The sequence below is a fragment of the Salvelinus sp. IW2-2015 genome, linkage group LG18 (assembly GCF_002910315.2).
Source record: "Salvelinus sp. IW2-2015 linkage group LG18, ASM291031v2, whole genome shotgun sequence".
Taxonomy (NCBI): Eukaryota; Metazoa; Chordata; class Actinopteri; order Salmoniformes; family Salmonidae; genus Salvelinus; species Salvelinus sp. IW2-2015.
The window spans coordinates 24,816,075-24,843,677 of NC_036858.1; the positions used below are offsets into that span (position 1 = coordinate 24,816,075).

Here is a 27,603-nt window from a genome sequence, read left to right on the forward strand (position 1 = left end):
GGGCAAATCCAACAAAACACATTACTAAGTACCACACTTCATATTTTCACGCATAGTTTTGGGGAGTTTTCAGGATAAAAAAGAAACGGAATGGAGCTAAGCACAGGCAAAATCCTAGAGGAAAACCTGGTTCAGTCTGTTTTCCACCAGACACTGGGAGATGAATTCATCTTTCAGAAAGGACAATAACCTTAAACACAAGGCCACATTTACACTGGAGTTGCTTACCAAGAAGACAGTGAATATTTGACTTACATCTACTTGAAAATCAAGCAAGGATCAACAAGCAATTTGACAGAGCTTGAAGAATTTTGAAAAAGATAATGGCAAATGTTGCACAATCAAGTTGTTGAAAGCTTTTAGAGACTTACCCAGATAGACTCACACATGTAATCGCTGCGAAAGGTGCTTCTACAAAGTATTGACTCAGGGGTGTAAATACTTGTGTAAACTAGATATTTCTGCACTTCATTTTTATACATTTGCAAAAATGTATTAAAACATATGTTCACTTGTCATAATGGGGTATTGTGTGTAGATGGGTGAGAATTTTAATTTTTTTAATCAATTTTGAATTCAGGCTGTAACATAACAAAATGTGGAATATGATAAGGGGTATGCATACTTTCTGAMTTCACTATACATGCAGTTCATGATACAATACAACTGTCCTGGTTGTGGTACCATAGCACCATAGCACGCTAATCATTAATGGTGATGAGGATGTTTAACCTTCTCAAAGAAAAAGATACGGAATGAGAACCTACTCGCTACTCCTCCTCCTCCTCCTCCTCCTCCTCCTCCTCTCCCCTCCTCCTCCTCCTCCTCCTCCTCCTCCTCCTCCTCTCCTCCTCCTCCACTGTCCCCATGTGTCAGAGGCAGAATGGACTCTGTCTTTATCACACAGATAATTACCACAGTTCATTGGAGGTTTAAGTAATCACACTCTATGCTGCTACTGTTGTCTCTCTAGGTCTCTTTTCTCCCCTCTCTCTCTCTTCTATTGAATCAACAACATCACCCTCTCTCTTTCCTACTCTTTCTTTATTGTTAGTGTGCGTGTGTGTTTGTGTGTGTATCTTTCCGTTGCTGTATAAACGACCCAAACAAGTTAAATGAGCGCCAACTGCCCCCAGAGGCCTGGAAGCTACAACTGCTATGAAAATGCCTTTCCTTTCATTTCCCTGATCCACAACCTCACAAACAACAAACAAACAAACAAACAAAACAAACACACACACACACCATCGTCCCTATTTGTTTCACAGTCTGACCTCTGAACTATGACATCAAGAGTCATTACGTCAGGGGGTGCTTGGAATGGGTACATTGCGAATAAGTACAGTAGGCAGGTTCACTAGGCAACTTTGTGGGTGACCCGACCAAATTCATACAGTAATGTGAGTTGTAGATCTGTCATTCTCATCGGAGGCAAGTCTGATAAGCGGTAGGTCTGGCTATGGGTGCAATTTCTATTCTTTGCAGTCGTTATGTTTCACTTTTTCATATTTTTACTGTTGGTTTTGTACATCAGCTTCAAACAGAGGAAAATACTATATTTTGTGTTATTGAAATTTCAGAGCGGTTTAGATTGTACAGTGATTTAGCAAACAGGAAATGGCAGAGCCATTGTACCTTTAAGTGTTTATCATCATAAGGAACACATCTGCCTCAAGGACCTGCCATATTGGATTTTACTTCATTTTGGAAGATTTAAAAAAATCTTTATAAACCTTATTTTCACCTGAGTTTGGTAAAAGCTAAGACTTTCATTAAAAGATGATCAGAAAATGTAATTTTTTTTTTATTTGTTTTAAAGTACAGTTAAACATGGATTTTTGCAGTGACAAGGTGTATTGATACACCACCAAAGTATAATTAATAACTTCAACATTCTCAAAGGGATATTCAGTGTCTGCTTCTTTTTTTTTGACCCTCTACCAATAGTGCCCTTCTTTGTGAGGCATTGGAAAACCTCTCTGGTCTTCATGGTTGAATCTGTGTTTGAAAATCACTGCTCGACTGAGGGACCTCCAATTGGGAAGAGGTCAGAAACCTGCGCGTGTGGTGCCAGGATAACAACCTCTCCCTCAACGTGATCAAGACAAAGGAGATGATTGGGACTACAGGAAAAGATGGACCGAGCACGCCCCCATTCTCATTGACGGGGATGTAGTGGCAGGTTGAGAGCTTCAAGTTCCTTGGTGTCCACATCACCAACAAACTATCATGGTCCAAACACACCAAGACAGTTGTGAAAAAGGCACGACAAAGAATATTCCCACTCAGGAGACTGAAAAGATTTGGCATGGGTCCTCAGATCACAAAAAAAGTTATACAGCTGCACCATCGAGAGCGTCCTAACTGGTTGCATCACCGCCTGGTATGGCAACTGCTCGGCCTCCGACCGCAAGGCTCTACAGAGGGTAATGCGTACGGCCCAGTACATCATGGGGCCAAGCTTCCTGCCATCCAGGACCTCTATACCAGGCGGTGTCAGAGGAAGGCCCTAAAAATTCCAAAGACTACAGCCACCCTAGGTTATGACTGTTCTCTCTGCCACCACACGGCAAGCGGTATCGGAGAGCCAAGTCTAGGTCCAAAAGGCTTCTCAACAGCTTCTACCCCCAAGCCAGAAGATTCCTGAAAAGCTAATCAAATGGCTACCCGGACTATTTGCATTGCCCCACACCCCATCTGCTACTCTCTGTTTATCATCTATGCATAGTCACTTTACCTCTACCTACATGTACATATTATCTCAACTAACCTGTGCCCTCGCACATTGACTCTGTACCGGTACCCCCTGTATATAGCCATGCTACTGTTATTTTATTGTTGCTCCTTTATTATTTGTTATTTTCGTCTTTATTTATATATCTTTTTATATATAATTTTTTTACTTCAGTTATTTTAGTAAATACTTTCTTAACACTTTATTTTTCTTAAAAATGCATTATTGGTTAAGGTCTTCACCGGTTGTATTCGGCGCATGTGACATATACAATTTGATTTGATTTGAAATATCATGAAGGCCTATTGTTATCCAATGCTGACGAAGGCTATCGCCAAAACACGTACGTTTGCTTTGACCTCTACTGACAATTTTTTTTACTTAAATAATATTTCAGTGAGCGCAGGTTTTTCATTTTCTCTGGAATAATCTGATAGCCAGATCTAATTTCATGGTTGTACTGGTGTATAGATGTGAGCAAGGTGAAAAGTAGCCTCTTTTAACCACATGGGGCAGAAAGGAGCATAATAGGTAGCAACAGGGAATACAAACAGAAGTGTGTGTGTGTGTGGTAGCAGATGGGTAGAAGCATCAATCTTATCTTTTATGTTAAGGGCCAGATGCCTACTCCTGGATTACAAGTAGCCTTATACTACATTTTGTTTGCATCAACTGTTTGTTATCCTCCATCACATGTTAATCAGAATCAATTGATTCCTCTGGGAGGGGAGACAGTACAGAGAGCTCCACATTTCACTTTAAACCCTGTCAACATGATTTACTGTATTTAAGGTGTCTTAAAGCATCATGTGACCATTGCCAAGAATGTCCACATTTGGTTTCTCTATTCTATTCATTCTATTCTGTTAACATTGTCTTACGTCAGATAGTGCGACAAACCGTCTGCAATTGTCAGTTGAGGGACGAGTGTCGAGTAGGCGTGACGCCACCTGTTGGAAGACATTGTTCTGTTGCTGTACAGTAAGTTCATTTTACAAAAGGAGTTAATGTAGGAAGAGCTTTCAATGTCATCCTGCACAACATTGGAAAAAGTGAAGTTTGCATGACTGATACACCAGCCACATTTGACAAAGTGCTAACACTTTACATTAAGGTAGCTTTTATAACGTATTGGTCAAAATAGTGTGATAGCTGTTCAGTACTTGCCAAATAGTAAGCCAAATTTTACCTGCAGTTATTAACACTTTATAAAATGCACTTACACATGGTTATAACCTTTATCTGTCATCATGCAACCATAAAAAGGCTGGAAATGTCATTATTTTCAGTGTTCTATTCCTGAATTCCACAAGTCAGCTCTGTTGGCTGCCAATTGTGGAGTCATCAGCTAGAACATAAGGGAGGAAGGAGGGAAAGGTGTAAACTACATGTGATTTCACATTAATTTGCATGAAAAGGAAACAACACTATATAACAGAAATTGGAAAATAAAAACTATTTTGAATGAGTGATTCCTGAAGGCCGTTAGACATAGTATATAAAGGGTTATGTGTTGTGTAACACCAGTGGGCTAGGCATGGCCTAGAGCCAGCAGTAATACTAGCTCAGCACTTTAGCCTGGCCATTAAACCAGCAGGCCTGTAGTCTACTGGACCAGTCTGACCACAGCCTGAGACTAACCTTGCCACTCTGTTGGAGAGACAGACACAGACACAGGTCACGCTCACGCACGCACGCACGCACGCACGCATGCTCGCACACACACACACACACACACACACACACACACACACACACACACACACACACACACAAACACACACACACACACACACACACACACACACACACACACACACACAAAAACCACACAGGCACAGCACCAAAACCCACACACACACACACACACACACACACACACACACACACACACACACACACACACACACAGATGCCCGCTAGGCCTGCCTAATGCTTCTTAGGCAGCTTCAGCTGGAAATCTGCGGCTGTTCCAAAACACCACTCAGGAAACGACATTTCCCTACATTTAACAGGGGAAGGAGAGAGAGAGAGAGCGAGAATGAGAAAGAAAGAACTGAGGGGAGTTTCTAAGTGAGAACAGAGCATGTACTGTTTCTTATTACACACACATTTTGGGAACGGAGAAAGAAAATGAGAGAGAAGAGACAAAAAGAGAGAAAAGTAGAGTAGGCTAGATGGTGGCCTGGGCTCTGGAGGATGGTGTAACTACTGGAGAGTTGTTATGTGGCTGTGTCTAGATGTATAGCTACATCTTGTTGTATTGCGTCGTTTATTGTATAGGTGCAGTGTGCGTTTATGGATTGGTTGACTGTGGAAATGAACTTCTCCTCTGTAATGTATGTTCTCTTGACTAGAGCTCTCATAGCAGGTAAGGTGCTCTATTTACATACTACTACTGTATTCACATACTGTATTACCTCTGTACTAACATACTACTACTCTGTACTTACTTGCTGTTAATTTATCTCTGTATAAGTAGGGATACATAAATAAATACTTTTGCACATTCTTGAGTTTGAATTGTCAGGATACTCTTAACTCTCAACCATGTGTACTTATACAGTACTTTGTCCGGCCACTGTTTTATATGTTATCCCATACAAACATTCTGACATTAACAAAACAGAACCCTATACAGACGCCTTGGATCGCCTTCACATGTTATTGTGTTACAAAGGGGATAAAAATGGATTTAATTGGAATTGTGGAAGAACCTCTTAATAAAAAAATKTATTAATAGAAATTAAATACCTAAAATATGGCTCCATGCATCAAATATATTTTAGAATCACCTATGGCATTGATTGCAGCTATGAGTCTTCTTGGGTAAGTCTATACTTGCTTTGCACACCTGGATTGTGAAATATTTTCCCATTATTCTTTTCAAAATTCTTCAAGCTCTGTCAAGATGTTGGGGATCAAGTCTTGCCATAGACTTTCAAGCAGATTTAAGTCAATACTGTAACTTGCCCGCTCAGGAACATTCACTGTCTTCTTGGTAAGCAACTCCAGTTTAGATTTTGCCTTGTGTTGGAGGTTATTGTCCTGCTTAAAGGTGAATTATTCTCTCAGTTTCTGGTGTAAAGCAGACTAAAGCAGACTGTGCTTAGCGCCATCCCGTTTCTTTTAATCCTAAAAACCGCCCAGTATTTGCCGATGTAAAGCATACCTATACCATGACGCAGCCACCATGTTAGAAAATAAGGAGGCAGTTACTCAGTGATGTGTTGTGTTTGCCCCAAACACAAGGCTTTGCAATTAGGCCAAAAAGTGTATTCCTTTACCATGTTTTTTTTTTGCAGTATTACTTTAGTGCCTTGTTRCATTCAAGATGCATGTTTTGGCATATTTTGTATGTCACGATCGTCTTGAGGATAAGGAGTGGACCAAGGCGCAGCGTGTGAAAAATACATTCTCTTTTTATTAGAGACGAGTGAAACACGAAACGAACACTTAAAACAAAACAAAACAACAAACGACCGTAAAGCTACAAACGTAGGTGCAATACCAAAAGCTACAAACGTTCTACATAGACAATTACCCACAAAACCCAATGCCTATGGCTGCCTTAAATATGGCTCTCAATCAGAGACAAATGACTACACAGCTGCCTCTAATTGAGAACCAATCTAGGCAGCTATGACATACAAACACCTAGACAAGACACTGATCCATTTAACATACAAACCCCTAGACAATCCAAAAACACATACATTCCCCATGTCACACCCTGACCTAACTAAAATAATAAAGAAAACAAAGAATACTAAGGCCAGGGCGTGACAGTACCCCCCCCCCCCCCCCCCCAAGGTGCGGACTCCGGCCGCAAAACCTAACACAGAAGGGGAGGTCCGGGGTGGGCCTTCCTATGGCGGCGGCTCGGGTGCGGGACGTGACCCCCACTCCACCATTATCAATACCAGCTTTGGTGTCTCTGGTAGATCCTGGCTGGCTGGCGGCTCTGGCAGATCCTGGCTGGCGGTAGGCTCTGGCTGCTCATGGCTGGCTGGCGACTCTGGCTGCTCATGGTGGCTGGCGACTCTGGCTGCTCATGGCTGGCTGGCGACTCTGGCTGCTCATGGCTGGCTGGCGACTCTGGCTGCTCATGGCTGGCTGGCGACTCTCGCTGCTCAGACGGCGCTGGGCAGACGAGCAGTGCAGGCGGCGTTGGGCAGACGGCCGACTCTGACCTGCTGAGGCGCACAGTAGGCCTGGTGCGTGGTGCCGGAACTGGTGGTACCGGACTGGAGACACGCACCTCAAGGCTAGTGCGGGGAGCAGGAACAGGGCACACTGAATTCTGAGGCGCACTATAGGCCTGGTGCGTGGTACCGGAACTGGTGGTACCGGGCTGAGGGCACGCACCTCAGGGCGAGTGCGGGGAGAAGGAACAGTGCGTACAGGGCTCCGGAGACGCACAGGAGGCTTGGTGCGTGGTACCGGAACTGGAGGTACCGGGCTGGGGACACGCACCTGAAGGCTAGTGCGGGGAGAAGGAACAGGGCATACTGGACCTGGAGACGCACATTAGGCCTAGTGCGTGGTGCCGGAACTGGTGGTACCGGGCTGGGGACACGCCTCTCAGGGCTAGTGCGGGGAGAAGGAACAGGGCATACTGGCTGGAGACGCACATTAGGCCTAGTGCGTGGTGCCGGCACTGGTGGTACCGGGCTGGGGACACGCATCTCAGGGCTAGTGCGGGGAGCAGCAACAGGACGCACAGGACTCTGGAGACGCACAGGAGGCTTGGTGCGTGGTGCCGGAACTGGTGGTACCGGGCTGGAGACACGCACCATAGGGCGAGTGCTTGGAGGAGGAACAGGGCTCTGGAGACACACTGGAAGCCTGGTGCGTGGTGTAGGCACTGGTGGTACTGGGCTGGGGCGGGGGTGGCGCCGGAAATACCGGACCGTGCAGGCGTACTGGCTCCCTTGAGCACTGAGCCTGCCCAACCTTACTTGGTTGTATGCTCCCCGTAGCCCGACCAATGCGGGGAGGTGGAATAACCCGCACTGGGCTGTGTAGGCGAACCGGGGACACCATGCGTAAGGCTGGTGCCATGTATGCCGGCCCAAGGAGACGCACTGGAGGCCAGATGCGTTGGGCCGGCTTCATGACATCCGGCTCAATACTCAATCTAGCCCTGCCAGTGCGGGGAGGTGGAATAACCCGCACCGGGCTATGCACACGTACAGGAGACACCGTGCGCTCTACCGCATAACACGGTGTCTGCCCGTACTTTCGCGCTCCACGGTAAGCTCGGGGAGTTGGCGCAGGTCTCCTACCTTCGCCACACTCCCTTGTAGCCTCCCCCAATAATTTTTTGGGGCTGACTCACAGGCTTCCTACCGCGTCGTCGTGCTGCCTCCATTCGCCGGTATCCCTCCTCGCAACTGTTCAGAGAATCCCAGCGGGGTCCGGCATTCGCCCTGGGTCGATCGCCCACCTGTCGATCTCCTCCCACGTAGTATAGTCCAGATCCTGCTCCCATTGCATAAATCCTGTGTATGTTCCTGCTGCCGCTTGACACGCTGCTTGGTCCGTTCTGGTGGGTAATTCTGTCACGATCGTCTTGCGATAAGGAGTGGACCAAGGCGCAGCGTGTGAAAATACATTTCTTTTTTATTAGAGACGAGTGAAACACGAAAAACAACTTAAAACAAAACTAAACAAAACAACAAACGACCGTAAAGCTACAAACGTAAGTGCAATACCAAAAGCTACAAACGTTCTACATAGACAATTACCACAAAACCCAATGCCTATGGCTCGCTTAAATATGGCTCTCAATCAGAGACAATGAACCCACAGCTCCCTCTAATTGAGAACCAATCTAGGCAGCCATAGACATACAAACACCTAGATAAGGGACTGACCCATTTAACATACAAACCCCTAGACAATCCAAAAACACATACATTCCCCATGACACACCCTGACCTAACTAAAATAATAAAGAAAACAAAGAATACTAAGGCCAGGGCGTGACAGTATATTTCTATTCTTCTTTTCACCGTGTCATTTAGGTYATTATTGTGGAGTCACTAGTTTTCTCCCATCACATCCCTGGAGCAGTTTAATTCCTGTCCTGCAGCTCAGTTCAGAAGGATSAATATCTTTGATGTGTCTGGGTGGTTTAATATATGATCCACAGCATAATTATTAACTTGACCATGCATGAAGAGATAATAAATGTCTGATTTGTTATTGTTACCCATCTACCAATCACTGCCTTTTTTATGAGGCTTTCAAAAAGCTCCCTGGTCTTTGTAGTTGAATCTGTGCTTGAAATCCAATAGTTGACTGATTGACCTTACAGATGTTGGATGTATGGGGGACAGAGGAACGTTTAGTCATTCAAAAATCCTGTCAACCCCTATTATTTCACACAGAGTGACTCCATGTAACTTATTATGTCATTTGTTAAGCCACGTGTTACTCCTGAACTCATTTAGGCTTGCCTAAACAAAGGGTCTGAATACTTATGCAATGACTCTATTTTAGTTATGAACTTCCACTTTGACATTACAGAGTATTTTGTGTAGATTGTTGACGAAGAAAAATCAAAGTTCAATTCATTTTAATCCCACTTTGTTATACTTTTGCAAGGCACTGTATCTACCATCTGTCAGCAACAGCAGATAAGCAGTCACTAACTCCTCATATATCAGTTTTGAAGTTCAGAGTGCAAGCATCTCAAAATCAACCACATATCGAAAGTATATAAGCTAGGTATATATATATATATATAGTATATTCCATTAAGCAGATGCTTTTATCCAAAGTGACTTACAGTCATTTGTGCATACATGTTTTACATATGGGTGGAACCCACTATCCTGGCGCCATGCTCTACCAACTGAGCTACAGAGATGTGCGTGCGTGTGTATTTGTGTGTGTGTGTGCGTGGACTGGTTTTGTAAACAAAGAAACAGCGCAGACATAGCTGTGGTTTGGTTGAATTCAGCCCTTGTTCTGACTTCACTGTGTCACTCTGTCTTTGTCCCAAATTGCACCCTATTCCGAATAGTGCACTACTTTTGACCAGAGCCCATGTATGATGACCTGTGGGCTTTTGTCTCTATGGCGTGTGTATGGACAACATATGAACATGGTTATGACATAAAGATGTTCCGTACATACACTGCAAAATAAATCTAGTTGTTTCAACTAATTATTCTTAAGTAACTGGTTCCACAGCCATTTTGTTGTTAATTCAACTTTTCGGTCCAAGTGTTACCTGAACTAAAAAAAACATTAGTTTGCCAAGACTTAGCTCCAACTTGAGAAAACTTAAACAAAAATGCAGTACATTTTAAATGATATGTTTTCTCAATTTGTCTGTTCATTCAATTATAAATTATTATCTGAGCATCTTAACTAAAAAAGGCTAATGTAACTAGTTACCCACACAGTGCTTTTAACATACAAAGCTTTCAACTTACATGATTACATTGTGCATGTTAATTTATACAGTAATTACTATTCAACATTTCCTCACCTTGGATTTGAACTCACAATCTCTTGGCTCATGGCATTCTGATATTGCTGCTACACCACTACGTCTGTGTTCATTTTCTGTTAATCTTACTATTCTCTCATCATTGACTTATTTCAGGAATTGTATTTTTTTCCTGTATAGTTGTCTAATGTTGGTGGGGCACATTATTCAGTTTTAATGTTACTCCTTAATCACTATGATCAATAAAATCATTTTTCTTGAGTGTACTTTTAACAGAGCTGAGATTTACTTTGAACTGCTAAGTGTAGCAACACAGGTGAAATCAGTCATTGACACAGACATGGTTGTGTAGCAGGAAGATTGGAATGCTGTGAATCGAGAGGTTGTGAGTTCAACTCCCAGGTGAAGACATGTTGAATATTAATTACTGGTTAAATGAGCATGTGCAATATAGTAATGTGCTGTGTGTCAAATATGTAAATTGAAAACATTGTATGTTAAAAGCACTGTGTGTGTAACTAATTCCACAGACATTTTTAGGTATGATGCACAAATAATAATTCATACTTGAATGAATAGACAAGTTAAACAAACATATACTTTTTAATATACTTTTTTTTGCAGATAAGACCGAATTCATATTTACAGTGAACATACATCATATAGCCTTTAGTGGTTATGACGTAAACATATGTGCATGATGCGCAGCGCTAGTTCATACAGGAAACCAGAGTTGCACTCCTCGTTAATATGGCAGTCTATTTAGTCCACCAGGTTCTGCACACACTTCTCTGATGGCTGCCATGCGCAAACTATGCACTGGTGTTCTCGGTGACATGCTATTGCAGGAACATGCGTTACTCGCATGCATGTCTGTTACTTGCTTTCCCACCACTCAACCCAGCCTCCACCTTTTTGGTTTGGTGTTTCCTTCCTGCAATGGTATAGCATGCTCTATGCCTGTAATTATTATTATCTTAACAATATGCATGCTCTGGCAGTGAGCTACTCTGAATTAGCAGAGCCTACCGCCAAGACTAACATATTGCATGTATTGTAATCTTTCTTATAAATGGTTAATTTAGTACGTGGCATTTCCTGTCTGAAATGTGTAACATATGAACTCTCAGGCCATGGACAGACTGTAGGGTTACTAGGGGTAGGAAATATTAACAAGACTAAAGCTCTATAGTAAACTCTCTCTCTCTCTCTCTCTCTCTCTCTCTCTCTCTCTCTCTGCTCGCTCGCTCGCTCGCGTCGTTCGCTCCATCGCTCTCGTCTCTCTTTCTCTCCTCTCTCCTCTCTCTCTCTTTCCTCTCTCTCCTCTCTCTCTCTCTCTCTCTCTCTCTCTCTCTCTCTCTCTCTTCGTCATCTCTCTCTCTCTCTCTCTCTCTATTTACGGAACACAGATGGTCCTTGTTATCCTGTTGTATTTCTCTCTCTTCCCCCTTTCTCTCAGTGTACAGTAGATACATGTGTTCCACCTGTAGCTGTTCTGTCTCCTCTGGCAAATTGTCCATATTGTTTCCAGACAGACTGACTCCCCTGAACAAACCTGACCCAGCTGGTAGCACTGGGCATCAACACACAACCCCCCTTTAGAAAGTGTACAGTCTGTAAACAAGTCAAACTCTATGGACCTCTCTTAAACCTCTCCAGACCCTGTCTGGACGTCTATTTATCTATAAATGTACTGATGATCCAGTATGAATGTTACAGTTGTTATTCAAGAGGTGATAATGTATTTAGAATCGCAGATAGAGTAGATTTGAGCAATAGTGTCAGTACAATCTCTGAGTAGGTGTGTGTGTGGGCGTGTATGCGTGCATGTGTGTGTGTGTGTGTGTGTGTGTGTGTGTGTGTGTGTGTGTGTGTGTGTGTGTGTGTGTGTATGTGTGTGTGTGTGTGTATGTTTGTCCCCACAGGTGTGTGTGAGGCCCTGAACGTGACCGTGACCCCTGGGCCAGTTGTCATGGTTAGGGAGGGTGAGAACCTGACCCTGTCCTGCCTCGTCTCCCAGAAGAAGAGGAGCAACAGCTTCCTTGTCCTCCGATGGCTCTTCTCTCCTCCTCCTCCCTCTTTCGCTCCTCTCCCTCCATCCCCCTCTCCTCCTCTTCCTGAACAGCTGATTGTGAAGTTGACCATGAAGAAGATACAGATCTATGGGAACTACAGTTTCCGGTTCTCCCAGCCCAAGTTCCATCTGTATGAGGAGAGAGAGGGGAGAGAGGGAAGGACAGAGGAGGGAGAGGTGTATGGACTGCTGGTTCTGAATGTGACTCGAAGGGACCGAGGGTTCTACACCTGCAGGGTCCAGGAGATACGCAGACACAGAAACAGCTGGAAGGCTTCGTCTAATGGCACCTCTGCAGCCCAGCTCACTGGTAAGAGAATGTGAGTTGTGTGTGTGTGTKTTTTCATGTGTACCTATGGGTGTGTTCATGTGCTTGTGTGTGTGTGTTACTGCCCAGGACTGCTCTATGGCTATGTAAAGAAGGATGGTCTCAAGGTCAGTTACACAGCTGTTTCCTTCAGCTCAAAATCAGAGCGAGGTTACCTCTAGTCAGTCACAGCTCTCAGAATAGAGCTTTCCTGGCCCTGGTTGTTATGCCACAGATAACTGACTGCCAGTAAAACGATCTACTTGTGTATACACACACAATCATTTCCACCCTACAAGATTATCCTGCCAACGTACAGTTAACAGGCCTGGAGGCTAACAATATGAAGCATGGGGAGACCTGGGACCAATGTATGGAGATAGATTTATATCAAATGTTAAAAATATATGAGTAGTGAGTCACAAACGAAAGATGTCTTGTGCAAATTAAGAATGACATTTTAAATAAAAATCWGAGTTTTTAAATATACCCATATAGTTTCACAAACATATGCCATAATCCAAAAGCAAAATTGGTCAAAAACAAATGCTGATTACCTAAAAAATGCAAGACGGATTTTTTTCTGATTAACACAGCACATTACTACTGTAGTATATTTCTTACCTTGCAAACACAATGTGAATATGAAAACATTTGTGACAGGTTACAGGATCTGAGGCGTTTGACGCCAGTTCCTACTTCACAGTAGGGCTGTTTTGCAGAAAAATGCCTTCTTGAACTTTCATGTCGCTTACTTACAAACTTGAATAGGATACGAAAATATGTATACAAATGTTAAATTATGAGCCTAATTTAGCTCAGTAGAAAGCACTGCGCTATACAGCGAGAAAGAAAGGATCCTTCCTGGCTGAAATAGTGGAGTGGTTGGACATGCCGAGATATGAGTGCTGATTGGTCTGTCATGTCACAGGCTTCCTTAGTCAGTATATACAGTGCCTGCAGAAAGTATTGACTTTCTGTTGACTTTCTCCACATTTTGTTGGTTTACAGACTGAATTTAAAATTGATTAAATTGTCACTGGCCTATAGACAGTAAATACCCCATAATGTCAAAGTTAAATTATGTTTTGGGATTTTTTATTTATTTTTACAAATGAATTAAAAGTGAAATGGTGAAATGTCTTGAGTCAATAAGTATTTAACCCCTTTGTTATGGCAAGCCTAAATAAGTTCAGGAGTAAAGATTTGCTTAACAAGTCACATTATAAGTTTCATGGACTCACTTTGTGTGGAATAATAGTGTTTAGCATGAGTTTTGAATGACTATCTCATCTCTGTACCCCACACATAGAATTATCTGTAAGGTCCCTAAGTCAAGCAGTGCATTTCAAACACAGATTCAACCACAAAGACCAGGGAGGTTTTCCAATGCCTCACAAAGAAGGGCACCTGTTGGTAGATGGGTAAACATTTAAAAAGCAGACATTGAATATCCCTTTGAGCATGGTGAAGTTATTAATTACACTTTGAATGATGTATCAATACATCCATGTCACTACAAAGATACAGGCGTCCTTCCTAACTCAGTTGCCGGTAAAGAAGGAAACCACTCAGTGGTTTCACCATGAGCCCAATGGTGACTTTAAAACAGTTAAAGAGTATAAAGGCTGTGATAGGAGAAAACTGAGGATGGATCAACAACATTGTAATTACTCCACAATACTAACCTAATTGACAGAATGAAAAGAAGGAAGCCTGTACAGAATTTWAAAATTGCAACAAGGCACTACAATACCAATGTCTGAATACAAATAATTATGTTTGGGTCAAATCCAATACAACACACTGAGTACCACTCCATATTTTCAAGCATGGTGATAGCTGCATCATGTTATGGGTATGCTTGTAATCATTTATGACTGGGTAGTTTTTCAGGATAAAAAATAAATGTAATAGAGTTAAGGACTGGGCAGTTTTTCAGGATAAAAAATGAACAGAATGGACTTCCTAGAGGAAAACCTGGTTCAGTCTGCTTTCCATCAAACACTGGGAGATGATTTCACCTTTCAGCAGAAAAATTACCTAAAACACAAGGCCAAATATACACTGAAGACCGTGAATGTTCCTGAGTGTCCGAGTTATAGTTTTTTTTTTGTTTTTTTTATCTGCTTGAAAAAAAGGCTTGAAATTCTATAGCAAGACCTGAAAATGGTTGACTAGCAATGATCAACCACCAATATGACGGAGTTTGACAAATTTTGAAAAGAATAATGGCAAATGTTGCATAATCCAGGTGTGGAAAGCTCTTAGAGACTCAGAAAGACTCAGTGTCCCGATCGTCTTCGGGAGAAAGAGAGGAGGACCAAGGCGCAGCATGATAAGAATACATTYTTCTATTTATTTAACAAAACGAAGAACACTTAAACAAACTATGCAAAACAACAAACGAACGTGAAGCTATATATTAAACAAGTGCAGACACAGGCAATTTACATAGACAATAACCCACAAAATCCCTAAAGAATATGGCTGCCTAAATATGGTTCCCAATCAGGGACAATGATAAACAGCTGCCTCTAATTGAGAACCAATCTAGGCAACCATAGACATACAAACACCTAGACAAGAACACCCCATAAACATACAAAACCCCTAGACTAGACAAAATACATAAATCCCCCATGTCACACCCTGACCTAACCAAAATAATAAAGAAAACAAAGATAACTAAGGCCAGGGCGTGACACACAGCTTTAATTGCTGCCAGATAACACTTTCTGGAAGACAATGCCATGCTGACTCATGTGTTTACATGTGTGGGTGGGGTGCGGCTAAGTCTTAAGAGGAACGAAAAAACTTTACGCACTTTTAAAGGTCCAATGCAGCCATTTTTACCCCAATATCATTACATTTCTGGATAACAATTAAGTACCTTACTGTGATTGTTATAAATAAAAATGGTCAAAAAGAAACAAAAAGGTATTCTTAGCAAATAGCAATTTCTCAAGCATGAATTTTGCTAGGAGTATCGGGGAGTGGGAAGGGGGAAAACTGAAAACTAACTGTTATTGGCAGAGAGGTTTGGAAACCTCTTTTTTATTGGTATATTAGTAAGGGATAATCAATGAGGGGCTATGCCTTATATGGAAAATAATGAATGACGTGGAATGTTTTCCATGGCGTGTCAACGGAGTGGAACTCACCTTCCACGGAGTTGCATTATTTTTCCCAGAACGTATAGAGCCCCTCTAGAAATGTGTTAATTTGCTGGTAGAAATGTGTTCAACATCCACTGAAGTAGCTAGGAAGTTGTGTGATAGCTACAGTAGTTGCCTTGGTAAGCTTAACTAACCAAACTATCAGTCCTTGTTGCTATTATGAAAAGAGAATTCAACAATGCCAATAATGTCTTCAATTATGTTTTGAAAAGCAGCTTAAATATACTGTAAGAATGAACTTCATAGCCATTGAACGATACCGTGCATTATAGGGAAATAATGCACACTCTAGAATGGCCTTCAAGCCAATCAGAAATTATACTGTCTACAAGTATGTAAGTTGGCTCACTTATTTGTGAGTTGCGTTTTACAGATCAGTTTGCGCAGATTAATGGTACGGCATCCATACTAGGACATCCTCAGTTCTCAAACCAAACTTCCTCAGTTCCTCCTTCTACACAACTTCTACAGTCCTACAACTAAGACTACTACTATTGCAATGTGACTTTGGGTATTCTATACAACTACTACTGCTACTATTACAGTGACTTTAACAGTAGCAGCAAAGCAGTTGCAAAGTGGTAGAGTGTCCACCCTAAGATTGGAAGGGTGGGGCTTCGATCTCTGGTTGAGTCATACAAAAGACTAAATAAATGTGACCTGATGCCTCTTTGCTTGGCACTCAGCATTAAGGAGATGGATTGGGGGTAAGGCCATATGACAGACTAGTGTCGTTGGTGTCTCAGTGTAGCCTACCATCAGTTAGCAAATGGGACAAAATTAAACAAAAATAGAACTGTTTGGCCATAATGACCATCGTTATGTTTGGAGGAAAAAGGGTAGGCTTGCAAGCCGAAGAATACCATCCCAAACGTGACGCACGGGGGTGGCAGCATCATGTTGTGGGGGTGCTTGCTGCAGGAGGGTCTGGCGCATTTCACAAAATAGATGGCATCATGAGGTAGGAAAATTATGTGGATATATTGAATTAACATTTCAAGACATCAGTCAAGAGGTTAAAGCTTGGTCGCAAATGGGTCTTCCAAATGGACAATGACCCCAAGCATACTTCCAAAGTTGTGGCAAAATGGCTTAAGGACAACAAAGTCAAGGTATTGGAGTGGCCATCACAAAGCCATCACCTCAATTCTATAGAAAATTTGTGGGCAGAACTGAAATAGCGTGTACGAGCAAGGAGGCCTACAAACCTGACTCAGTTACACCAGCTCTGTCAGGAGGAATGGGCCAAAATTCACCCAATTTATTGTGGGAAGCTTTTGGAAGGCTACCTGAAACGTTTGACCCAAGTTAAACAATTTAAAGGCAATGCTACCAAATACTAATTGAGTGTATGTAAACTTCTGACCCACTGGGAATGTGATGAAAGAAATCAAAGATGAAATAAATAATTCTCTCTACTATTATTCTGACATTCCACATTCTAAAAATAAAGTGGTAATCCTAACTGACCAAAGACAGGGAAATTTTACTAGGATTAAAAGTCAGCAATTGTGAAAAACTGAGTTTAAATGTATTTGGCTAAGGTGTATGTAAACTTCCGACTTCAACTGTATATTTATGCACTACCGGTCAAAATTTTAAGAACACCTACTCATTCAAGCGTTTTTCTTTATTTTACAATTGTGTACATTGTAGAATAATAGTGAAGACATCAAAACTATGAAATAACACAAATGGATTCATGTAGTAACCAAAAAAGTGTTAAACAAATCAAAATATATTTTATATTTGAGATTCTTCAAATAGCCACCCTTTGCCTCGATGACAGCTTTGTACATTAAATATATATATATATGAGGAATTGGAAATGATGCAGACAATTACATTGATGGAAGCTACAATCTATCTGCAGTATAAAAGTTGATCTACCTCTTTTTTTTTTAAATGTCAATATCTGTTTGCGTACCCATTGTTGCGTTAGTTAGTTTGTATTTACTGGTCAAAATCATAAGTTCCACCGTCTTTCCCACCTACCCCACCGGCTACTGTTGTTTTTCTCTTGAGTTGCTCTATGCAACAACCTGCAACTGCGCACTCTTGCTGCATGACAGATGTTATTCCGCTGAAACGAGGTTATGTGTGCGGCACGCATTTGAATATCAACTCAGCAAAAAAAGAAATGTCCTCTCACTGTCAACTGCGTTTATTTTCAGCAAACTTAACATGTGGAAATATTTGTGTGAACATAACAAGATTCAACAACTGAGACATAAACTGAACAAGTTCCACAGACATATGACTAACAGAAATGGAATAATGTGTCCCTGAACAAAGGGGGATCAAAATCAAAAGTAAMAGTCAGTATCTGGTGTGGCCACCAGCTGCATTAAGTACTGCAGTGCATCTCCTCCTCATGGACTACACCAGATTTGCCAGTTCTTGCTGTGAGATGTTACCCCACTCTTCCACCAAGGCACCTGCAATTTCCCGTACATTTCTAGCCCTCACCCTCCGATCCAACAGGTCCTAGACGTGCTCAATGGGATTGAGATCCGGGCTCTTTGCTGGCCATGGCAGAACACTGACATTCCTGTCTTGCAGGAAATCACGCACAGAACGAGCAGTATGGCTGGTGGCATTGTCATGCTGGAGGGTCATGTCAGGATGAGCCTGCAGAAAGGGTAACAAATGAGGGAGGAGGATGTCTTCCCTGTAACGCACAGCGTTGATTGCCTGCAATGACAACAAGCTCAGTCCGATGATGCTGTGACACACCGCACCAGACCATGAAGGACCCTTCACCTCCAAATCGATCCCGCTCCAGATTACAGGCCTCGGTGTAACACTCATTCCTTCAACGATAAACGCGAATCCGACCATCACCCCCAGTGAGACAAAACCGCGACTTGTCAGTGAAGAGTACTTTTTGCCAGTCCTCTCTGGTCCAGCGATGGTGGGTTTGTACCCATAGACGACGTTGTTGCAGATGATGTCTGGTGAGGACCTGCCTTACAACAGGCCTAGAAGCCCTCAGTCCATCCTCTCTCAGCCTATTGCGGACAGTCTGAGCACTGATGGAGGGATTGTGCGTTCCTGGTGTAACTCGGGCAGTTGTTGCCATTCTGTACCTGTCGCGCAGGTGTGATGTTCGGATATACCGATCCTGTGCAGGTGTTGATACATGTGGTCTGTCACTGCGAGGACAATCAGCTGTCTGTCCTGTTTCCCTGTAGCGTTGTCTTAGGCGTCTCACAGTACGGACATTGCAATTTATTGCCCTGGCCACATCTGCAGTCCTCATGCCTCCTTGCAGCATGCCTAAGGCACATTCACACAGATGAGCAGGGACCCTGGGCATCTTTCTTTTGGTGTTTTTCAGTTAGTAGAAAGGCCTCTTTAGTGTCCTACGTTTTCATAACTTTGACCTTAATTGCCTACCGTCTGTAAGCTGTTAGTGTCTTAWCGACCGTTCCAAAGGTGCATGTTCATTAATTGTTTATGGTTCATTGAACAAGCAAAGGAAACAGTGTTTCATCCCTTTACAATGAAGATCTGTAAAGTTATTTGGATTTTTACAAATTATCTTTGAAAGACAGGGTCCTGAAAAAGGGTTGTTTCTTTTTTTGCTGAGATTATTTCACATACTTTGCAATTGTTTAGACTACTTTGTGCATGATTTTCTATTGTACTACATAATTGATACGGCATATACCTCCGCTACACTACTTTGATACGCATAAGTGGGACCTGCGTATATCGCCCACTACACTACTGCACTCAAGAGGATCTCATAGCGTGTGTGACATTGTAGTGTTTTACTTACCGGGAGTGTCCAAAGATGGGCTGACTGAAAATGACTTCTTCCAGGTGGAGAACTGCAGTACATCAAGTCGTGCCTCTTCTGGTGGTTGCGTCATATTTCTTTCCATACTTTCCGTTGAAGCTTGCATCGCTGCATGCTTCAAAATAAGTACACATTCGAGAAGTGCCCTCCGTGCTCCGTTTTGCATACTTTGATTTGGACTCATACTCTGACCCTCCCATGCTCCACTTTTTGTGCTCGGAGCACGGTAGTATACATTTTGAGAAAGACCCTGTGTGAATAGTTAATAAGTACAAATCATGGACAATGTAAAATGCATCAACACATCTTATACTTATACCTAAAACTAAATATTCCATATGTTCATAAAAAAAAAAAAAAATTGCCTTAAAGGAATGATGAGAACTGAGGAAGTCCTAATATGCATGCCATGTTTTTGATATGCACAGCAACTCAGAAATATGTGAGCCAAATCGTAAATATGGGAGGGCAGTCACAAATGTAATGCAAATACATAAAATACATAAATATATACACAAATACATAAAATGCAAATCACAAAAGTAATCTGTTGAGTCACAAATGTTGTCACATTCGCGAAAACATATTTGACAACTGTTGTGTTCGCAAAATAACAAACATAGTATGTTTGTAAAGTGTTCCGTGTTATTCAGAAAAAAATGTCTTGCATTTATTTGCGAATCATCATTTGTTGACTCATTTGCTTTCTGATCATGCCATATTTTTTAAAAACTATATGGGAATATTTACAGACTGTGATTTTTATGTAAAAGTTGCATTTTATATTTGCACAACACATCTTTTCTTTCTGACTCACTACGTGTATATGTTTTTCTATATACAGTATATATATAAATCTCCATACCGACGCCACACACACCACACACACACACACACACACACACACACACACACACACACACACACACACACACACACACACACACACACTGTGTGAACTTATTGTTTTGACATGGAAGCATACTGGGGTTAGCTAGACTCACAGAGAGACACACTAATTTCTTCCATCCATTCAGTGTTTCCTTGTGAATTACAGGGAATTCCTGGGTTTCCATCAAATTCAAAAAGTCTATAATTTAGCTTTCACTTGTCTTTAGCAAATAAATTCTACCTGACGTCAGCTAACTAGCTTGTTTTTGTACTTGGGTCCAGGATCCCCAGGCAACCTCATTTAGACTGGGGTTATATTCATTACGGCAAACCTTATTATTATTATTATTGCTAAATACTGCATAATTTAAACACTTCTCCCCTAATCCCCCGTCCCCAAAACATGTGTAAATATTGGACTATAACTTCTGCCTTCCTGTATTATACTTATGCTAAAATGTTTATTCTATTTTACTGAGCCATTTACTTTATGTTCTTATTCCTATATTTTATTATTTCTAATTGCTGTTGCATTGTCGAGTAGGAACCTGCAAGTAAGCATTTAGCTGGACCGTGTATACCATGTGCATCCTGTACGACTAATAAAACTATTTTGCAATGGAAAATGATTCTTATTGGAGGAACACTTCAGGTAGTCCCTCCCTGTTTCAATAAGGTTGTTTTTCTCTGCTTAGAGAGTAGTTGTTGTTGTTAGTTGTTTTTCTCTGCTTTTTCTCTGCTTTCTCTGCTTTCATGCCCAATGAATACGACCCCGGATTCTCAACACAGCAGGATGAGTGGGTCGTGGCATGAAAAAATGCCCCGGGCCCAGTTTCCCGATAGTGATGGAACAATAATGATAGAGTAGGATTGAAAGCTTTCTCCATTCAAATCTTTCCTTAACATTATAATTATTTCACAATACTGACAACGGATCAGCTCCTACAGAGATATTACTACCTACGGCTGCAAATATTGAGGCTGCTTATTATAATGCTTACCCTATGAAAATGCACAAAATCACAGATTTGGAACATCGTTGCGCACATGTTAGGTTACACATCATAAAATATATGGAGGCAAATACAGACAGTAGCCTACAAATAGTGAAATATAATTAAATTGATTAAAATAGTCTACTTTTTTAATGTGGTCATTTCTGTTTTCATTTTAAGCATATTTTTTATGTCGCTTGTTTACATCAATTGCAAATACATTGGCAACTTTGTGTAAACCTTTGGCATCTCAGAAATGTACTTACAGCAGAAAAACAGACGCAAAACAGTTTGAAGGAAGAGAGAGAGAGAGAGAGAGAGAGAGAGAGAGAGATGAAGTGTAGTTGACTGTTCAACTCAGTCCCTTTCAGTCAGAAAACAAAGACTACACCCTGCTGAGACAGCCCACTCACTCACCTCGGAACATATATGCTATAACAGATAGCCAACTCTTGCCCACACACTTAACCCTAACCCAGACCAGTCAGAGCGGAGATGCTGTAGCAAGCAGAGAGATGGCCAACTCTCGCCCACACACTCACCCCAGACCACTGTCTGCAGCCAAATGCTGACTTCTGCTCTTTTTAACTACGTTGCGGAGAACAGTCAGTGCTGTTCATAGAAATGAACATAATCTTTAATTCAGTATGTTTATATGACATCATTGGTGCTTTTACATACACTCGCTCAACTGCCTTTTGACTAGAGCAAACAGTATAAAAGGTTGAACATCTGGCCTCAGAAATGCTTTTATATTCTCAATGCACATCTGTCTGATGTAGAAGCTATAGGACTAGTAGAAACAGATGAAACCATGGCTGTGTCCAAATATCCGTACTTGTGTTCTAAATAGTACACTGATTGGATATGCTAAAATAGAAAGTTTTTATGGTAGCCAATGTGATATTTTGAAAATTTAGTATGATTTAAATGCCAGGATGTCATACTCATTTCGGCGTTTCATCTTGTAGAATTCGCTGCACGCTATTGATGAAGAGAATYGTCTTTTCAGATCCTTGTGTGTTTGACAACCGCTGATTATCAGCTGATAATCAGATGAGGGTATGCACAGTACCAAAATGTACAAATGGCGGTAAACAATGCATTTGCATATTAGATAATGCATCCTCAGTATAGGTGAGCCTAGTATTTTGATATTTGTTCCTTACTACATACAGCTTTACTAAACAGTACGTTATAAATAGTGTGTAGTATGATAAGTACACAGTAAGCAGTTTTAGTATGTAGTAGGTGAGACAGATTTCGGACACGGCCCATGTCAATCAATCAATAAATGTATTTATAAAGCTCTTTTAACATCAGTAGATGTCACAAAGTGCTTTTACAGAAACCCAGCCTAAAACCCCAAAGAGCAAGCAATGCAGATGTAGAGGCACGGTGGCTAGGAAAAACTCCCTAGAAAGGTAGGAACCTAGGAAGAAACCTAGAGAGGAACCTGGCTCTGAGGGGTGGTCAGTCCTCTTCTGGCTATGCTGGGTGGAAATTATAAGAGTACATGGCCATTAAGGCCAGATCGTTCTTCAAGATGTTCAAACATAAATATTTAGTACTGTGTGTTTGTGTGTCTGTGTGAGCCCCTCACTAACAAGCCTCATCTTTCTTGGAACGCCAGCCCTCCGCATCATTTCAGTTATCAGCAAGGTTAGCCTCTGTTCAGACAAATACAGCTGTATGCGCTCTATCTCTACAGTATATCACTAACTATTACTGAGATACTGTACAAGTCAATATTTAGGTAAAAATGTAAACATGACAGCATTATCTCAATGTACCTGGAGCAGATATGCTATATGGGTGGTAAGAATAGAAAGCCATCTCAGGTTAACTGAAGTGAGTCAGTATTAATGTTGTATCACTCCCTCTTTTAAAGAGGCATATTAAAATCCCATTTACAGGTTCAGAGGCTAAGTATGTAGAACACCTCTCATCTCTCCTCTCCTTTGTCTATCCTCCATCTCTCCTCAATCTCACTCCTCTCCTCTGTTCTCCTAAATGCCCTTGGTTCATACTGAAAGCCTTATCTGGCACACTCATTTCCACACACATTCATACTCAAATCCACAAACGTTCATATTCATGCACACACTCATTCATAATCATGCACACTCATATGTGCACGCCCGCACAAGCTCACTAGACTTGTAGATGGGGGAACCCCCTCACTCTCCAGCCAGCCCTGTCTGTGGGGTTGTGTGGGTTTGGCATGCCCTGCAGTCATCTCTCTCTGCCTCAGTCTGGGTCTGGGTCTGGGTGTATTTCAGTGTATTTCTGTAAACCACTGAGGGAGTCTGTCTGCTGCAATGGGTGAATGCACACAAAGAATGTACCATTTCACTAACATACATATTTCAGTTTTCCTCTGTCTTCAGCAAACACTCTAGTCTACTGTTTTCATTGAGTTTCTTAGACTACATTAGATGAAATGCTAATGTTCAGACCTGGGTCAAATACATACAGTACACAAAATAGTATGACAAATACTTGAGGTGCACTTGATTTAGCACTTGAGGTGCACTTGATGAGGTGCAGTCTAAAAAAGTGCTAACTCTGCCCACCCTGCACACAGGTGAGTAAAATGAAGCACTTGACATTTATATTTGATTTTTCACTTACTGTATCCAATGTTCTCTTTTTATGTCAGTATACATCCCACTGGACAGGAGCGATGAGGGAGTGTGGCGTCTATTTGGAGGTAGAGTTTTCTCATATGTCTTTACTCAGCCCATCATTGTCCTGTACTGACAACATTAGCGCTAGTGTTACACTTCTTTCTAATCAGAAACAAACCCAACCTGGAATCAAAACATGACATTCCTGTGCCTGTCTTACTCTTCCAGATGTGTTATAGATGTGTCCCCACTTTGATAGTAAAACATGTATGTGTGTTCCAGATGTCTACTTGTGTGCAGTGCTCCTCTGCTCCTTGGGACTGCTCTCCATCTTCCTGTTCACGCTGGTCCTCACCTGCCAGTATCTGCACACACGTCATACACTCAAAAAAGGTACACACACACTCAAAGGTTACAATTTATCTTCCCCGTCACTTGTGTTTCTTAGCCTTGTGTGCCTGGCTTACAGAAAGAAACAGTGTTTCACTAATTCTGTACCATCATTGTTTTTTTTTTWACCTTTATTTAACTAGGCAAGTCATTTAAGAACAAWYWTTTTTTTCAATGACAGCCTAGGAACAGTGGGTTAGGAACAGCGCCTTGTTCAAGGGCAGAACGACATATTTTTACCTTGTCAGCTCGGGGATTCAATCTATCAACCTTTCGGTTACTGGTCCAACGCTCTAACCACTAGGCTACCTGCCGCCCCCTGTTAGCCCCTAACTCTGACTTCTCTTCTCTACAGCCAGTTATTACCTGGTCAAGTGTCCAGAGAGCTGGTAAGTCTTTACCATTAATTCATAATCTCCATGATCAATAGCTAAAGCTCACATTAATACTGTACACAACTTGGAAGATCATAGATTGATACAATTTAGACATAACTTATATAACTTATAAAATAACTTATATCTTATAAGGGTGATTGACGGTCGTTGCTGCTTAAATACCCATTAATGTTAACCCCTGCTGTTCCTGTGTAACCCCAGCTCTGGAGAGATGGTGACCAGTTCAGTGAGCTCCTCCAGACTGTCTCCTGGAAACCACAGGAAGGAGAAGAGACACAAAGCATGCAGGAGAGACACACCCAGAGAACCAGAGGAGACACCACCACACATACCAGAGAAAGGTACAATACATCTATGTACTCAAGAATGACCTCAAAACAGTAGCATTCAAATATAATGACTAGAACGGGGAAACCCCTTTAGATCATGGCACTTTGACAATACATTCATGGCTATGTCCAAATTGGCCGCCGGTCCGCAACCAGCACAGAACGTTGACCAGAATGGGAATGTCCATTCTAGTATATCTATGAGAATAGATAGATAATCCTAGATAAACAAGAACTTAGAATACCTATTACAGTTTTGACCTAGTAGAAATCAATCATGTTATTCTGTTCCAGTGCCTGTAGCTGCAGAGAGACAGAGTCCCAGGAAGCCTCTACGCTTAAAGAGCCAGCCCAGGAGGCCGGTTAGGGTAAGAGCTCCTCTTATTGTTCACCCACACCCTCAGCCCATTACAACACATTAATAATGTTATATTATTACATTACAGAATTTATGCCTTCTGAGTCATATCCTTATATTAATAATTTTCTGAGTTTAATCTTTTTGTTACAAAAAAGCACATTTTCCTATATTTTTCAATTGAGTTATTGGGCATAGAAGCTAAGAAGGGAGCTGGTCTCAGAGGGCTGTTGTGTGTGTTCTCTACTGTTATTATTGCTGTTCTGTTCTCCTGTTATGAGCCTGCTAATTCTAGTCAATTTTATTGCTTCCCCAACACAATTATTTATTCAGTCATAAAAATATTGACCACAACAAATTCACCTGGTCTGAATTTGATTGGCCAGGAAGGACCTGAATGAGTCGCTTGCCGCAGATTGCTGATTGGATTAGTGTGACTAGAAAGGGATCTGAGGACATGGGATAGAGGTCCTTTTATACCGAATCATCTATCACTACACACAATTCCCCCTCCTTAGATCCCTGTCCAGTTCTTCCACTACACAATGTTCTCCTGTTATACTAAATGTTATCCTGTTATAAACAAATACCTTCAATGACTGCAAATGATAGGGAGAGAGGTTTTAACTATGTCAACCTTTAACTCTCCTTTTCCACTCCTCTCCTCTCTTCCAGTCGAGCGTCTATGAGGAGGACAGCCTGACGTATGCAGAGTTGGAGCTAGTACGACCCAGGCCTGAAACCCCCTCCTCCACCTCTCCGTCTTCTCTCTCCATCCCCGAGCCTCTAGCCTCCAGCCCTTCCAGCTCTGACACTGTCTACGCCCAGATCCTATTCCGGGAGAAACCGCTGTAGATGTCTTATTTAACCAGGAAAGAACTTTGAGTTTGAAAACATATTTTTGTGTAGGCGACCTGGCAAGATAAAGTACATAGACTCATCGGATCTTTGGCACTGCCTTTTGGCCATTGATGTGCGCCAATAGACTGTGTTAGCCTGCTGAGCCAAAGTTTTGGCACAAGCTACGAACCTTCGAGGTTTCAGACAGAGCATAGTTCACTAAACCACATCCATTAAACAAACACATTATTATTTCAAAGGACTCAACGAGATAAACCTGCTTCACACTTTGACTCTATTGATTAAATATCTATGTGGTTTTGTATGTTGTTTGTGTGCATCGCTGGTGGTTTTGTCTAGGTGCCAGATTTTCTGTGTTAGAGATAATAATTGTTTCTGCATTCAACAATGCTAGCTACATGCCAGCTACTGTATATCATTACCTTGCAAACATATTGGCAAAACAACAAGTTGGCTCAGGCAGAAAGCATTGGAACTCTGTTTAATGTTGAAAWGTGTAAATAGGCTACTAATGTATCTAACGATTGTGGAGAAGTTTCATATATAAATTGCTGTATACATCATTTTAGAACTGAATTTAACCTGAAATACATATGATATAGTCCTTCTTTTCATATTTGTTTCCCGTTTCAATAAACTGTTTGAGTTCGTAAACAACTGTCCATGACCTTTAGACTCTCTTGAGCATATAGACCCACATCTACATCAGGGTAATCAGGAAAATATATGGCAGAAAATCTAAGGCTAAACACTAGAAATAGCTTATAGACACAGAGATCTCACGGGACAGAAAGACAGACATCTTACTTAAGCACAGCAGCACTACTCATTTTCAGTCTATGTTCTAGATTTTCAACAACACACCCCAGTCATAAACACCACAGACATAACATCACACATGTGACTCATCCCAGAGGTAGGAGGTTCCATGCTCTACTGCCCACCAGGGGTGAAGGAGGAGGCCATTTTGTGAAGGTCAGATTGTGAAGGATGGATGGAGTGATGGGATGGATGGAGAGAATGAGAGAGAGAACGTGGGGGCAGAGAGCGAGAAGAGAGATATGAAGGAGGAGGAGGTGGAGTCAGTGACTGGGATGAACCCTCTAATGGGAACATTTATTCAAATTAAACGAATTGTAATCACGCTTAATAATTAGCTTTACAGTGCACTATAATTGGGTTAAACT

The 27,603-nt window shown here is 41.7% G+C and overlaps 1 protein-coding gene across 2 annotated transcripts; it reads left to right on the forward strand.

The window, feature by feature from the left end:
- The first annotated feature begins 4,701 nt into the window (after nucleotides 1-4,701).
- LOC111977328 (V-set and transmembrane domain-containing protein 4) lies at nucleotides 4,702-27,068 on the forward strand. Of its 2 annotated transcripts, none has more exons than XM_070448387.1 (8): nucleotides 4,702-5,105; nucleotides 12,125-12,583; nucleotides 24,113-24,163; nucleotides 24,363-24,473; nucleotides 24,826-24,857; nucleotides 25,059-25,209; nucleotides 25,492-25,565; nucleotides 26,231-27,068. In XM_070448387.1, exons 1-8 carry the CDS (start codon nucleotides 5,033-5,035, stop codon nucleotides 26,408-26,410), a joined length of 1,131 nt encoding a protein of 376 aa, XP_070304488.1. In that variant the 5' UTR covers nucleotides 4,702-5,032; the 3' UTR covers nucleotides 26,411-27,068. The 2 variants fall into 2 exon arrangements, with proteins under 2 accessions (XP_070304488.1, XP_023862473.1); XM_024006705.2 differs by having other exon boundaries at nucleotides 4,703-5,105; nucleotides 24,826-24,859; nucleotides 25,070-25,209.
- Nucleotides 27,069-27,603: the final 535 nt, after the last annotated feature.